General features: G+C 41.4%; 1 protein-coding gene across 8 annotated transcripts in view; it reads left to right on the forward strand.

Annotated features, from left to right (window-relative positions):
• gpatch8 (G patch domain containing 8) overlaps nt 1-15,291 on the forward strand; it is a 138,895-nt gene extending 123,604 nt beyond the window's left edge. For 6 of the 8 annotated variants that reach the window (XM_078424916.1, XM_078424917.1, XM_078424920.1 and 3 more), the window contains 2 exons: nt 7,169-7,299; nt 8,768-15,290. In XM_078424916.1, the coding sequence (XP_078281042.1) occupies nt 7,169-7,299; nt 8,768-12,602 (3,966 nt within the window). In that variant the 3' untranslated portion in view covers nt 12,603-15,290. Of the gene's footprint in view, nt 1-7,168; nt 7,300-8,767 lie in introns of all 8 variants that reach the window. The other 2 variants (XM_078424915.1, XM_078424914.1) reach the window with 1 other exon arrangement.
• Nucleotides 15,292-16,208: the final 917 nt, after the last annotated feature.

The following is a 16,208-nucleotide window of genomic DNA, read 5'->3' on the forward strand; positions in this document are numbered from 1 at the left end:
CTGCGTAGCTAAGGCTAATGGCTGGAAGCCATTCAGCTAAATGCCAGGAAAAAGCAAGACTGAAGCAACATTAATTAGAGCACAAATTAATTACGGGCAGTGCTGATTCAGTCATTCCACCACTAATGGTACCTTGGTACAATTACCTGGATACTTAATATATGCCATTAATATTTTAAAAAACAACTCGGAAGAAATTGCCCTAAGCACATTCATCCCATTTATCTTCAGACTGTCTTGAGCTTAAAATGATCCCAAACAAAGTGAAGTAGGTACTCGCCTTTCCATCCACAATTCCAATTTCTTTGAGCTTGTGATTCTTCTCCTTCAAAGAAAAAAAATCAAGCAGCAGGAAAAATTTCATCACCAAAACATAAATAATATAAAATTCCATAACTCGTCAACTCTTGGCACTTGTAAATGGCTTTAAAAAGTCTTTTAAAAGAGCTTTAGAAATGGCTGCACCAGCAAACTTCGGCACACCGAGTCCACGAGGGCCAGCGATCCCTGTACACTAGCACGATCCTACGCACACTAGGAACAATTTACAATTTTTTACTGAAGCCAAATTAACCTACAAACCTGTACGTCTTTGGAATGTGGGAGAAACGCAGAGCACCCAGGGAAAACCCACGCGGTCACAGGGAGAACGTACAAACTGAGTAAGGATAGCATCTGTAGTCAGGATGGAACCCAGATCTCTAGCGCTGTGAGGCAGTAACTCTACTGCTGCACCACAGTACCGCCCGTGGCACTGCTTTGCGTCTGTCTCTGGTATAAACCAGAATCTCCAGTTACAAAGTATCTACTCTTTTAGAATACGTTTGTGATATGTTTTCTTTTACCCCAAACCCTCTGCATAAATTGTTCTCCAGATATTGATCGTATAATCCCCTTTTTCTACATGTGCCACTCCTTCCTTGATAGGATATCTATGAGCTTACTCACAAAGTATCAGACCATATTTAAATTTTCCTGGGGTATTCTTTGTTCACGTTCCTGTTTTTCATGTGAGCAGCTGAAATCAGAATGAAATTTAAATATATTATAACTTGCTCACACCAATCCCATTAAGGAGATCTATCTAGAATAGTAAAAACTGAAAGGTTTTATATTATGTTGGTGCTTTGAAAACTGGGACTAAATTATTTTAATTCAACAAAACCATTAATAGTTAACTATTATATGTAGAAAAACCTTAAAATGCAAGTTTCCTTGCTAACTTGTTTGTTAAACTATTACACTTGTTAAACTGTAAGTCTTAGAATGTCATAGAATCATATAGGGTGGAAACAGGCTCTTTGGCCCACTTGTCCATGCTGACAAAGATGCCCCACCTAAGCTATGTAACGTCTATTTAGATGTTATTGTATCTGCCTCATCTACCTCCTCCAGAAGTTCATTCTATATACCCCCCATCCTCTGAGTGAAAAAGTTGCCCCTCAGGTTCCTATTAAATCTTGTCCCTCTTGCAGAAGTTCTAGAGGGGAAAAGAAATTAACGGCAGGGCCAATTGTGACCGATGTGAGAGGGGATGTGAATACAGAAGTTAAAGTGTTGTACTTAAATGCGCGTAGTATAAAAAATAAAGTGGATGAGCTTGAGGCTCAGTTAGTCATGGGCAAGTATGATGTTGTACGGATCACTGAGACATGGCTACAAGAGGACCAGGGCTGGGAACTGAATATTCAGGGGTACACAACGTATAGAAAAGGCAGACAGGTGGGCAGAGGGGGTGGGGTTGCTCTGATGGTAAGGAATGATATTCATTCCCTTGCAAGGGGTGACATAGAATCAGGAGATGTTGAATCAGTATGGATAGAAATGAGAAATTGTATGGGTAAAAAGACCCTAATGGGAGTTATCTATAGGCCCCCAAACAGTAGCCTCGACATAGGGTGCAAGTTGAATCAGGAGATAAAATTGGCGTGTCAAAAATGTAATGCTACGGTGGTTATGGGAGATTTCAACATGCAGGTAGACTGGGAAAATCAGGTTGGAAATGGACCCCAGGAAAGAGAGTTTGTAGAGTGCCTTCGAGATGGATTCTTAGAACAGCTTGTACTGGAGCCTACCAGGGAGAAGGCAATTCTGGATTTAGTGTTGTGTAATGATCCTGATCTGATAAGGGGACTAGAGGTAAAAGAGCCATTAGGAGGCAGTGATCACAACATGATAAGTTTTACTCTGCAAATGGAAAGGCAGAAGGGAAAATCGGAAGTGTCAGTATTACAGTATAGCAAAGGGGATTACAGAGGCATGAGGCAGGAGCTGGCCAAAATTGACTGGAAGGAGGCCCTAGCAGGGAAGACGGTAGAACAGCAATGGCAGGTATTCCTGGGAATAATGCAGAGGTTGCAGGATCAATTTATTCCAAAGAGGTGGAAAGACTCTAAGGGGAGTAAGAGACACCTGTGGCTGACGAGGGAAGTCAGGGACAGCATAAAAATTAAGGAGAGGAAGTATAACATAGCAAAGAAGAGTGGGAAGACAGAGGATTGGGACTCTTTTAAAGAGCAACAAAAGTTAACTAAAAAGGCAATACGGGGAGAAAAGATGAGGTACGAGGGTAAACTAGCCAATAATATAAAGGAGGATAGCAAAAGTTTTTTTAGGTACGTGAAAAGGAAAAAAATAGTCAAGGCAAATGTGGGTCCCTTGAAGACAGAAGCAGGGGAATTTATTATGGGGAACAAAGAAATGGCAGACGAGTTAAACCGTTACTTTGGATCTGTCTTCACTGAGGAAGATACACACAATCTCCCAAATGTTCTAGGGGCCGGAGAACCTAGGGTGATGGAGGAACTGAAGGAAATCCACATTAGGCAGGAAATGGTTTTGGGTAGACTGATGGGACTGAAGGCTGATAAATCCCCAGGGCCTGATGGTCTGCATCCCAGGGTACTTAAGGAGGTGGCTCTAGAAATAGTGGAAGCATTGGAGATCATTTTTCAATGTTCTATAGATTCAGGATCAGTTCCTGTGGATTGGAGGATAGCAAATGTTATCCCACTTTTTAAGAAAGGAGGGAGAGAGAAAACGGGTAATTATAGACCAGTTAGTCTGACATCAGTGGTGGGGAAGATGCTGGAGTCAATTATAAAAGACGAAATTGCTGAGCATTTGGATAGCAGTAACGGGATCATTCCGAGTCAGCATGGATTTACGAAGGGGAAATCATGCTTGACAAATCTACTGGAATTTTTTGAGGATGAAACTAGGAAAATTGACAGGGGAGGGTCAGTGGATGCGGTGTACCTCGACTTTCAGAAAGCCTTCGACAAGGTCCCACATAGGAGATTAGTGGGCAAAATTAGGGCACATGGTATTGGGGGTAGGGTACTGACATGGATAGAAAATTGGTTGACAGACAGAAAGCAAAGAGTGGGGATAAATGGGGCCCTTTCGGAATGGCAGGCAGTGACCAGTGGGGTACCGCAAGGTTCGGTGCTGGGACCCCAGCTATTTACGATATACATTAATGACTTAGACGAAGGGATTAAAAGTACCATTAGCAAATTTGCAGATGATATTGTGAGGAAGATGCAATAAGGCTGCAGGGTGACTTGGACAGGTTGTGTGAGTGGGCGGATACATGGCAGATGCAGTTTAATGTAGATAAGTGTGAGGTTATTCACTTTGGAAGTAAGAATAGAAAGGCAGATTATTATCTGAATGGTGTCAAGTTAGGAGGAGGGGGAGTTCAACGAGATCTGGGTGTCCTAGTGCATCAGTCAATGAAAGGAAGCATGCAGGTACAGCAGGCAGTGAAGAAAGCCAATGGAATGTTGGCCTTCATAACAAGAGGAGTTGAGTATAGGAGCAAAGAGGTCCTTCTACAGTTGTACCGGGCCCTGGTGAGACCGCACCTGGAGTACTGTGTGCAGTTTTGGTCTCCAAATTTGAGGAAGGATATTCTTGCTATGGAGGGCGTTCAGCGTAGGTTCACTAGGTTAATTCCCGGAATGGCGGGACTGTCGTATGTTGAAAGGCTGGAGCGATTGGGCTTGTATACACTGGAATTTAGAAGGATGAGGGGGGATCTTATTGAAACATATAAGATAATTAGGGGATTGGACACATTAGAGGCAGGAAACATGTTCCCAATGTTGGGGGAGTCCAGAACAAGGGGCCACAGTTTAAGAATAAGGAGTAGGCCATTTAGAACGGAGATGAGGAAGAACTTTTTCAGTCAGAGAGTGGTGAAGGTGTGGAATTCTCTGCCTCAGAAGGCAGTGGAGGCCAGTTCGTTGGATGCTTTCAAGAGAGAGCTGGATAGAGCTCTTAAGGATAGCGGAGTGGGGGGGTATGGGGAGAAGGCAGGAACGGGGTACTGATTGAGAGTGATCAGCCATGATCGCATTGAATGGCGGTGCTGGCTCGAAGGGCTGAATGGCCTACTCCTGCATCTATTGTCTATTGTCTATTGCCTTAAACTGTGGTGTGGTGATGTATATTAACAATAGCCCAAAAAACAACCCTCTTAACTAGGACATTGCTTTCTCTTTGTTTTTCAGTTATGATAGAAGTTGTTAAAGAAACATACATTACTCTGTAGTGTACACATCCTACAGTGTAGAGATTTTATTCAGTTTCCAATGTATGGTAAAGAATACTTTAAAAAGAAAGCTTGGCTTCTAAAATTGTCTATCCATAGAGGTTTAGTAGGAAGCTGGCTGGATTAGAAAATATTGTCTATGAGGATGTTGGACAAATTTAGATTATTTTCTCTGGCACTTCAGAGGCTGAGGGGCAACCTGATGGAAGTGTATACAATTATGAGAGGCATGGATAGGCTAGATCATCTTTTTCCCAGGGAGCAAATGTCAAATACCAAAGAGCACAGGTTTAAGGTGAGAGTGGAAAAGCTTAAAGGGGAATTATTAGACAAATGTTTTTATACTGTGCTAGCTCCCTGGAGCTTGCTGCTTGGGTGGAAACAGATATGATAACAGTGTTTTGCAGTCATTTAGACAGGCACATGAACAGCCTGCGACTGGACATATAGATGATGTGGGGGGAGGGGGGAGGGGGGGGGGGGGGGAGGAGCCAAAGGGCCTATTTCTGCGCTGTGCTACTTTAAGTTCATATTACCTAAAATGTTCAGCTGCCTTGTTCAGATAATCATGGCAGTTTACTACTTTTTAAAAATAAAATGAAAAGTAAATGTTTTAAGTAAGAGTTTAATGAAACTGGGACAAGAAAAAGGCAGCTTCTTTTAAGCCACGATTTCTGTTTTTCCTAATGTGCGGGGATCGCTGGGCGGCACGGACTTGGTGGGCCGAAAAGGCCTGTTTCCGGCTGTATATATATGATATGATATGATGTGCTTCATTAAGGCGTAGTTGGTGGCAGGAGAAGGTCAGTTGGCCCTATGACCTGTTCTGCTATTCAGTATGATACTGCATGATATTCCAGCTGTGGTCTCATAAAGGCCCTGTAAAATTGTACAAAGATATCCTTGCTCCAGGACTCAAAACCCCTCGTAATGAAAGCCAACATACTATTTGATTCCTTCACCATGTTAGTTTTCAGTGACTGATGTATAAAGTTACCCAGATTCCTTTGCCTGTTAACATTTCCAGTCCCTCATCTCTTAAATAGTACTTTGTGTTTCCAACTAAGGTGGATAACTTGTTACTTATCCATGCAATTGTTAAAGTTCGTTTCTTAAAACAGACAACAACACAAACAGTTAAAGGTAAAGCAAGCAAAGCTTTAATGATCGTCAGACGGAAGTGGGGGACCAGTGCTAAGGGTGTATGACCATACTCAGCATTCCCCTTGCTTCCCCTCAAAGATACAGCAATTTCGCAGCATTTTTATACAGAATTTGCAGCAAGAATGTTTAACACATTTCCTTCAAATCAATCACAAACTGTATCGAACACAATATACTTGACACCCTACAGTCATAAAATATTCCACACAATAAGTCATTAGTCGAAGGTAAGGATCCTTATCATACCACAGAAGGTTTGTTTTACACACTCCCACAAGTAGTCAACAGTTAACCACATCCTAATCTTAACGAGAGCATTATACATCGTCTTTCCCAGACATTCTTCCCTGGGATAACAGGATATAGTGTCGAAGCTGGCATTGAAGCTTTAGGAATCACATAGTTACATCCTGCCTGGTGCAATTTTGCAAACATCAGCTATTCAGGACCCAAAGTTCAGGCTGATCCTGTTCATTCATTCTACCATTGTATTATTTCTGTGGTTTCCAAGGATTGTAAGTTTCAGCTACCAGACACATTCTTATGAACAATTAGCATTCCTCCACTTTCAACAGTATAGAAGCCCCAAAAGCATAATGGCCAAACATCCCATCATGCAAAGTTAATAGTCATTAACTCTTTCACAATACTGTATCTGCTCTGCATTTGTACACACTTTCATCTTCAAGTCATCTTGAAGCCACTTTGTATCCGCACAGCCCACAATCCAACCTAGTGTCACAATATTGATAAACCAAGAATTATTGCATGTAGTTCCTTCATCCAAATCAGAATAAGATGATAATTAGTCCTGTTTGTCAGAACACTTAAACTGACTTTTCATACTTTCAAAATTCCATCCTAATTTCTACAACTCTTGCTGAAATTCTTCCTATCAATATTGCCCCTTAAATATCGAATATATGCAAATACATGTTCATGCACTCATTTCCTCCAATTCAGTACCGAATACAATTTATCCAGTGATATAATAATGAAACCCTCTTTTCCACAGTTGTCCTTGGCTGCTGTCGTTCGTAGTAAATATCCTCAACAACTTTTTCTGTTCTGTGTTTTCGGTTTCCAGTCTGCATTGTAAGTCTAGACCATGTGTGGAAACAGAGAGTGATTGCTGTTAAAATTGTACAAACTGACAGTGATAGTATGGTTCTTCACTACAATTCATGATTTTAAAGAAATTGTTCTGGAAATGAATTTGTAGGACCACTGATCTTCAGCATAAGATGAATCCCAACCCTGCCTTTATCTCCAATTCACTGGCGCTAAATACAACCTGCTGATTGGGGCTGGACCACGAATCGATGGTGGACCTATATATAGCTTTTTAAAGAAGGGTGAACTTCACTGGAATTTTTTTCAACAGCACTGTTTTAATTTTAGGAAACATAATTGAAATGTGCTTTTTTCACTCTTGTGCTATTACAGAGATTAAAAGACCTAAAACAGAGAGAATATGCTCGAAATGTTGCCTCAAAATCACGGAAAGATGAGAAAAAGCAGGAGCGAGCACTTCGGCGCCTCCATGAGCTTGCGGAACTGCGTAAACAGCAGGAATGGTGTGTGTTATATTGTCCAGAGCTGTCTTCCCATCATTTCTATGAGTTATAATAAATGGCGACATCCTTGCCTCATCAAGAGATACAGTATGAAAACTGGTCCATCGTCCATGCCAACCATCGATCACCCGTTCACACTAGTTCAACGTTATCCCATTTTCTCATTCACCCCCTTGACACAAGGGGCAATATACAGAGGCCAACGAACCTACAACCCTGCTCGTCTTTGAGATGTGGGAGGAAACCCACGTGGTCACAGGGAGAACATGTAAACTCCACACAGATAGCGCCAGAGGTTAGAATTGGACCGGGGTGTCCAGCGCTGTGAGCCAGCAGTTGTGACAATGTGCCAAACCTTTTTTATTGAATATTTACATTTCAGTGAGGTCCTGTCATGCAAGAAACATGTTTGATGATTCTGTGATCAATTGTTCCAGAATTGCTTCCAGAAAATTGGTGTTTTCTTTGTCTACTTTCCCATCCATCAAAAGAAACTATAGCCAGAGGGATCTAGTGATCTGCTGTTACACCGGCCCATGAGAAATTTAATTGGCTTGCCAAAATGTGGGAAAGTATCTATTTGTGTTTCCTATTATTCAGTACTAAAGGGTACTTAGAAAGAAATTGTAGAAAAAATACAATTTACCATTATCTGAATTTCCTGTAACTACCTGTGTTTTCTCACATCACATCAACTTTTTGCATAGCTAAGATTCTGCAAATTATCAATTCTTAGTTGAAAACGTGTGATTAAAGAGGAAAACATACATTTTTAAGTGGCAGTTATCTTTAGTTTTTAAAACTACATGGCCTTAAATATATTGGGGTTTTCCTCAGTCATTCTGATTCAAATAGCAAATTCCTTGCTATGTCAAGGAAGTGCCTTTTGAGTGATATTTGTTTAATCTTTGTTTTGAAATGTACAGGATGCTCTCATCAGTGCTCTTCAAGTCTTGTGCTTCTGCCAAGATGTTTTGATCCATTATGACAGATCTTCATCTGGTGTTGTAGCTTTTTAAACTGTTTGACCTTCTGCATTATGCTTGGATTTCTTTTTTATTATTGATTGTAAATGTCAAGGATTGCTGCCCTTGCTTTTCATTAGGTGGCAATGTCTCATAAACGTGCCTCAAGTGAATAGTCGCTACACAAAATGTGGAAGTGCATAACAGGTCCATCAATAACTGACAAGGTGGTTCAGGTGTGTCAGAACAGTCCAAATGGTGGTGCCACACCTGAAACATTGTCCCATGTTCTCCATGCTGATGGAGCTGTTCTGTCGCTCGAACATTTTGTGCTTCATTTTTGCAATTTTTCTTTTTTGCCTCTAACTAATTGGCATTTTTAGCTTTAGCATTTGACTGTGATTTTTGTTTTTTAACTGTCAAAAATAAATTGTCTGTTTTTTTTGTTGTTGATACTGCATCCTGGTGAATTTGTTTACCTGTGATTTTTGTTTTTGGTACAGTGCCCCAGGAAGTGGTCCAATGTTTAAAACTACGACAGTGGCCATTGACGGAGAAGAAGATGACAGAAATGTTGTCGGCGCAGACGAAAGTGCTGAAGGAAAGACGAGTGGTCCCACATCACCATCTGTTAACAGGACCGTGTCTTACAACACAGTGGAAGATTACAGAGGAGGGGATGAGAACATAAGCCAATGTGTTACTGAAAACTCTGCAGGGTTGGATCAAAGCAACCAACCAGCCCAACCCTTTAACTTCACTCAGCTTAAGAGCAATTCTGGCACTCCCTTACAGAAATTGGGAGTGTCATTTTCTTTTGCAAAAAAGGCAGCAGTCAAGCTTGACATTTCAGCTTCAGTATTCAGTGATGTTGCAGAAGAGCCCAGTGAATCTGAAGCAGCAACCTCTGAAGAGAAAATGTCCTCTGGTCAAGTGTCACCCAAGTCAATGGAGGCTGAAACTACAGTAGTCTCTGATAAGGTTGAAGCGGCTAGTCAATCGGAAAGCGATAATGACTCTATAAATAATACACTATCAAAATTGAAAAAGATGATGGAGAAAGAGGATGATGCCTGTCAGTCAGAACCAGAGTATTATCATTACATCCCTCCGGCACATTGTAAAGTGAAGCCCAACTTTCCATTTCTGTTGTTTATGAAAGCAACAGAAGAGTTGCACAGATGTGATGGTAAGAAAACCTTAGAGACCACAAAAAACGACCCTGATTTACAAACTACTTTGAGGTTTCAGGAAAGCAATGAAGAGCTTGAGGAAAATGAGACTCCTACTTTACAACAGGGCAGTGACACTGTGGATGGTGGACCGGACCTCGACCCCGACCCCAAAGAAGACAAGTTTCCTGAGACTGTAAGCAAACAGAACTGCAGCAACACGCCATCTAAACCGAGTGCTTGTGAGGAAGGAAAACCAAGCAATTTAGTAGACGAAGAAATTCTCACCGGACCCAAACAGCCAACGGTACCATTTTTCCCCGTCTTGGGTAAAGATGACAGTACTACTCTTCAGTGGCCCTCAGAGTTGTTGATGATTACAAAGAGTGAGCCATGCATCTCTTATAGTTGCAATCCACTCTACTTTGAATTTAAACTGACTAGGAATAGGAATACCAAAGGTAAAAACAAAGAGAGATGCCAGGAGAATTTGCATGAACAAAGTGCACAAAGTACTGATCAGAAGTCGCAGGAGACCAGTAAAGCTCCATCAAAGACTTTGTTGAAGACGGTAGGAACTGAGAGTGACGTGAAGCCTCTAGACCAGCCTTCCCTGACTGAAAGCAAATGTGAAGCCCAAATTGGAGAAAGTGACAAAAGCACCAATAAGAAAGACAAGGGTGTGAAATCACATAAGCACAAAAAGAAAAAGAAGCACAAGAAATCAGGAAAACATTTGAAGGAAAAAGCCGGCGAGGAAAAGGAAAAGCTGAAGGATGGTGAAACGTGCGCTGAGACGTCAAAAAAAAGAAAAAAGCGTAAACACAAAAGCAAAAACTTAGATGAGAAAAGCAAAGAGACTGGTTTAGAACTCTCTGTTCCTCTGGCTGCAACTAAGTCTACAGAGGAGACCAGTCACACGCAGAAGAAAAGGCACAGGTCACAAGATTGCCAGCATTCAGCTGCCGCTGTTGAAGACGGGAGTAGAAAGGCAGATGTCTCTGAGGAACCTGTAAGTAAAAAGCAGAAGACTGGATCTGGTAGCGAGTTAAAGAAACGGATATCCGGTCGGAAAGATAGCCGAAGCAGGCAGAGGGGCCGGGAGAGCAGCCGAGATGAAGAATCTGACAGCTACGATGAATCTCATGTGAGACGATCCAGGCAAAAGTCATTCTCTCACTACAGTGATGAATATGACACAAGAAGTGAGAGAAGCTATGCCAGAAGATCAAAAAGGCATCGTTCATCATCCCAGCGGTCATCTCATAGGTCATATTCTTCTGGATCTGATGTATCCTCGGACTGCAGTAGATACAGTCGGAGAAGAAGCTATTCTGACAGTTACAGTGACTATAGTGGTCGGTCAGATCACTCTAAACGATCTCATGGTTCAGATTATGACCACAGAAGGTCAAGGCACCGTGAGAAAAAGCATAAATATTCCTCTTCGGATGAGGACTATAGGCGGAGCAGAAGCAGATGCCGGAGTAGCAGCAGGGAAAGTGCTCGGACCATCAGTAGGACTCGCAGCCGGAGCCGAACTCGGAGCAGCAGTCACAGCAGGAGCAGGGGCAACCGCCGCAGTCAGAGGAGCCGGAGCTACAGCCACACGCACCGAGACAGCGGGCGACAACGCACCTGCCACCGGTCCCCATCCAGGGATAAAGGATCGCACAGCCATGATAGCTCTGGAGACCGGCGGTCCAGTCGGCGAAACTCCAGCAGGTCTTTCTCGAGAGATAGGGTATATCGATCAAAATCTCCCTGTTACAGCAGGAGCAGAATGCTGGGCAAGAAGGGTGACTATTTGAAAAAAGTGGAAAACAAAGGAGATGGGACAAAACCAGGTAGTTTGTTCCACAGAAGTCTCGGTGGCACTTCAAGCAGTACGGGAAAGGTGCACTCAGAGAGCGGACGCACGCCAGAAGAAAGGAACTCATTAACAGCAAAGCAACTGTTGGAAAAAATCCAGTCTAGAAAGTTTGAAAAGAAACCAGAAACAAGTAATGAGACTGCATCGACATATAATAAAGTAGGAATTAAATTGAAAGATCCCCCACAAGGTTATTTTGGGCCTAAACTTCCCCCAGCTCTGGGCAATAAGGCAATGCTTCCTTTGATAGGAAAACTACCTACAGTCAAAAAGCCCGTGACAAAGAAGTTGGAAGATCTTTGCTTAGAGAAGGAGGACAAAGAGGAAGTGCTGTACCAAGCAGAGCCCAAAGAAGCCACAAAGGAGGAAGTCGGCCAGGTATGGATAATGCAGGAGGAGAATCCAAGTAGAGAAGAAAAGTCTGACAGTGAAGAAACGTTGGGTGCAACTGAACAAATCCAGACCATTTCTGGTGAAACTCAGTTTGTTCAAGTCATCTCAGAATCCTACATTGCTGATGTGAGCATGCCAACGGAAGCAATCACGACACCTGCAGAAGTAGGACCACCCGACGCCGATGAAGCGCTTACGATGCATTTTGCACCTGATCCAGAGCCATTCTCCAATTATATTCCAGAAGCTGAAGTCCAAGAGATTGAAGAGGATTTCCAAGAAGGTGCAGATTCATCACTGGCTCCATTTGACAGACAGCCCATAACATTCACTCCTGAAGAAATGGAGAAATACAGCAAATTGCAGCAGGCAGCTCAACAGCATATCCAACAGCAGTTTCTAGCTAAACAAGTGAAGACTTTCCCTACCTCGACTGCCATTGTTCCTGCCCCAACTCTCCAGCAGTTCCACATCCAGCAGCCTTCAGCAGCGGCCACAGCAACCTCAATCACCACTGTCCACCACGCCATATTGCAGCATCAGGCCGCTGCCGCCGCCGCCGCCATGGGCATTCACCCGCACGCACACCCTCAGACCCTTGCTCAGATCCACCACATACCCCAGCCTCACCTAACCCCAATCTCTCTGTCCCACTTAACGCCATCCATGTACCCGACCCATCCTGCCACTTTTCTAACAAGCCACCCAATACACATAATACCTGCTTCGGCCCTCCATGGCGGCCCTCTGGCCCTTCACCCAGTCCCACATGCACTCTACCCAGCCTTGTTTGCCCCCCGACATGGAGGAGCGGGTGCTTCAGCTCTTCATCTCCACCCTTTCCTCCACCCCATCTTTTCTAGTCAGGAACTCCAGCATCCTCCCAGTCACGGCACTTGAAGCAAGCTGCAGGGAATGCAAATAATGACATCTGTCTTCATTTCACTAAGTCGATTAACAGTTAGTCTGGTGCAAAAATACTACATTGCTGCATTTCAGACTGATTTTTTTCTTCCAACAGCCAAAGAGTTCAGGCTCAGGCCCGAGAATATATTGCATTTTCTGTGCTTGTAATATCAGGGATTTCCATTTTCTTTATAGAAGCAAGTATTCGAATGAAATATGTGGATGTCCCAAAACTCATCAGTGCATTACTCAAAAAAAAAAGCAATGTTAAATAACTTAATTATTAATGACAGAGTGCACCAATATTATATTCAGTGATTTAGCCTCCTTGTCCCATTGCTAGCTCCCACCATAACACAGAGAGAAATGCCTATATTTGTCAATCTGTCTAATTCTGTAGAATCCTTGTGGTGTGCATACTGATATGATGCAAGGGTCCTTGTAAAGGATGTTGAGACTGGGGATCCCATAACTGATGATCAGTGGCTGTGAGGTAAAAGGATGAAGGCTCTGCTTGATTTGTGTACTGATGATCGGAAAATAAATGGTGCCTATGGAGGTCCTACCTCGAGTGGCATGCCAAAGAAATTTGGGCAAGCGAAGCCGGAGAGCCAAGATGCGGGAAATGCTGCAAAAAGTTTGAATTGTGAACGAGAGGATGCAGACTTTGGGGCCCTTATGTATTGAAACAAAAGTGCGGAGAAGCCTTATTGTAACTTCTCAAAGCTCAAACACATTTTTAGTTAAACTAGCTTTGGTGTAGCAATGGAATTTTTGGGAGGTGTCTAAAACGTTTGCGATAAAATGTCTATAATCTTTGCGATTAAAATGTTTATTCCCACTGCTGTTGTAAAGTACAACAATCTTTGTATAAGTTATAGGTTATAATTTAAAAAAACTTGTGGAAAGAATTGCACTGAACTCTGTACAGGTGATGCTGCTTTTGTAGGTCCATCCAGAACAATGATATACATGCAGAGTGCTGCAATAATATTTTTAACGGATGAATTCATTTGGTTTTGTGGTACTGTTCTAACATAGTGCTTTGTGTAAATATGTTTGTAGGTTAAGCAATCCCTTGTATAGGTAGGCATCATAATTTTTTGGTTCTGGCAGAACTTAAGCATGTATATTTTACCAAAACCCATGTATTTTTTGAAATTTTTATGTACTGTAAATGTAAAATTTCTTGAAGTTTGTTTTATTTTGTTTGTGCATACACAAAGTATTCAATGTAAAAGCAACTCTGCAAAACAAAATGGTGCTTGGGAGAGTCTGGTGAATCGTCAAGCTGATGCATCCAGACACACAGAACTGACAGCTACGTAAATTAGAATCGACCAGGTTAATCAGAGCACCACCATGTTCATCCCAACAAAATTCACTTCAAATAAGTTATGCCGTGAGAAACATTGAAAATTTAATTTAATTGTAAATTCTGTTCCCAGATAGTTATATGATTATCATCCTTACTTATTGTTTAAAGGTTAAATAAACTTTACCAACTGGGCTGTCTTTAGTAGCCAGGTCTCACTTAGTGAGTCACCAAGACGCGTTTTTTCTGCCAGGGATGCTTTTCCTACAGTTTCAGCATAAAATAATGTGATGAGTGTTTGGATGCCTGAAAAGAATTCATCTCTTGAGAGTTTGTCGTACTGATAAGTGTGTATAGAAACTCTGTTTACACAAAGAAATCAAACCTGTTTTTTCACAATATGATCCATTTAAATTTACTTACCATTTTCCTGGTAAGTATCTGGTGGATTAATTTTGTTTGAATTTCAGGTTGTTATATTTGTGGTTGACACAATATAAACTTCATATGCTGCCTTTCTTTCAAAATGCTAAGAAAAATAAATTGAATTGATGTTAACTTCAAATTTGGAGATTCCAATTTATCAATCTAAGGATGATGAATTAATTACATTTGGATGAGATTGGAGGTATAAGATAAATTCAGCCTCAGTCTCATCCAGTAAAGACAATTTTCAAAGCAGATTATTTAACAAGTCTAAATAATTGTACTAAATGTAATAAAAATGCAGTATTGAAGGCCCTGGTATGTATGAGAGTACGAGGAAATTTGCATAGCAATGTCTTGTATAGATTTGCTTGGCATAGTTACCAGTCAGAACATTATGGAGCTTGCAAGCCATTATCTGTAAAAACACTTAAGATTTGTGTCATTGAAAAAGAGACACAGGTCTACTTTGTCTGCCATTTTCCTTTTGTAAAATGTGCTTCCAATCATCAGTTTTATAAAATAGGTTATTTGGATTTATCATTTGCTTATTGTAGGGATCAACCCAGTTTTTCTCTTAAGATCATAAGGCCGAGTTCTAATTTTACAATTACTATTTCAATCTTTGAGCTGACTATTAATCATGGTATATACATGTGTTTAATAAGGACTGCATTTCCTTTGATGACACTTTTTCCCGTATTGTCAGTTCTGGTTGATCTTGAGCTTCTTGATTCCATTTGGTTTCCTAAACACCCACACCTTGCAAAGCAGCGAAGCATCTATCTGTTTCAAGATCTGTTGTATAACAAAACTAGAAAGAAATATAACTAGCTTATTGCATATTTTATTTAACTTTCAGTCACAAGAACATGCAGAATATTACTGTACAATAGGAGAAAAACTTTATAACAATAAAGTATGGATAATTTGTGAACTCTTTTTATTTATTACCGTTATTGAACAAGCTACGGTCACCATTATTTACTGTTAAATGTATGTAAGTGGAATGAAAGCCGTGAATATCTGAGCCAGTCATGACTAGTAACCAAAGGAGTCTTTGACAGATTGGGCATTGGCAGTAATATTTGGGTGCACATATTTCACACAAAGGATGGTGGGTGTATGGAACAAGCTGCCAGAGGAGGTAGTCGAGGCAGGGACTATCGCAGTGTTTAAGAAACAGTTAGACAGGTATATGACAGACAGATTTGGAGAGATATGGACCAAATGTAGGTGAGACTGGTGTAGCTGGGACATGGCTGGTCTGGGCAAGTTGGGCCGAAGGGCCTGTTTCCATGCTGTATCACTATGACAATATTTCTACTCAGAGTGGCAATCGCATTTTGGTTAGTTCAAATAGGATTTTATTGATAGACTGCTCTAAAAATGTTAATTTGTTATTTCTCCATTGTAATTTTTTTTAATACATTGCTTGTTTATTTTAGTTGCTGTTGGATCTCATAACATTCCCCATTGATGTTCAAGCCAAATTTATGGAGGCGTTATTTAGGAAATTATACGTGTGCAACTTATGATAATTAATTGATGAATGAGTTAAACCATACTCTATAGGCACCACCAAGGTGTGTACAATATCAGGAGTGAACAATAAAGTAGCATTTAATATACACTGAATTGTTAACGGATTCTGTTTCACACCATTATAGAAAATGCAAAGATAGATACACCAGCATGTGTAGGAAGGAACTGCAGATGCTGGTTTAAATCTAAGATAGACACAAAATGCTGGAGTAACTCAGTGGGACAGGCAGCATCTCTGGAGAGAAGAAATGGGTGGCATTTAGGGTCAAGACCCTTCTTCAGAGTATGAATAAGGGTCTCGACACAAAACGTTA

The sequence above is a fragment of the Rhinoraja longicauda genome, chromosome 29, assembly GCF_053455715.1.
Source record: "Rhinoraja longicauda isolate Sanriku21f chromosome 29, sRhiLon1.1, whole genome shotgun sequence".
Lineage (NCBI taxonomy): Eukaryota > Metazoa > Chordata > Chondrichthyes > Rajiformes > Arhynchobatidae > Rhinoraja > Rhinoraja longicauda.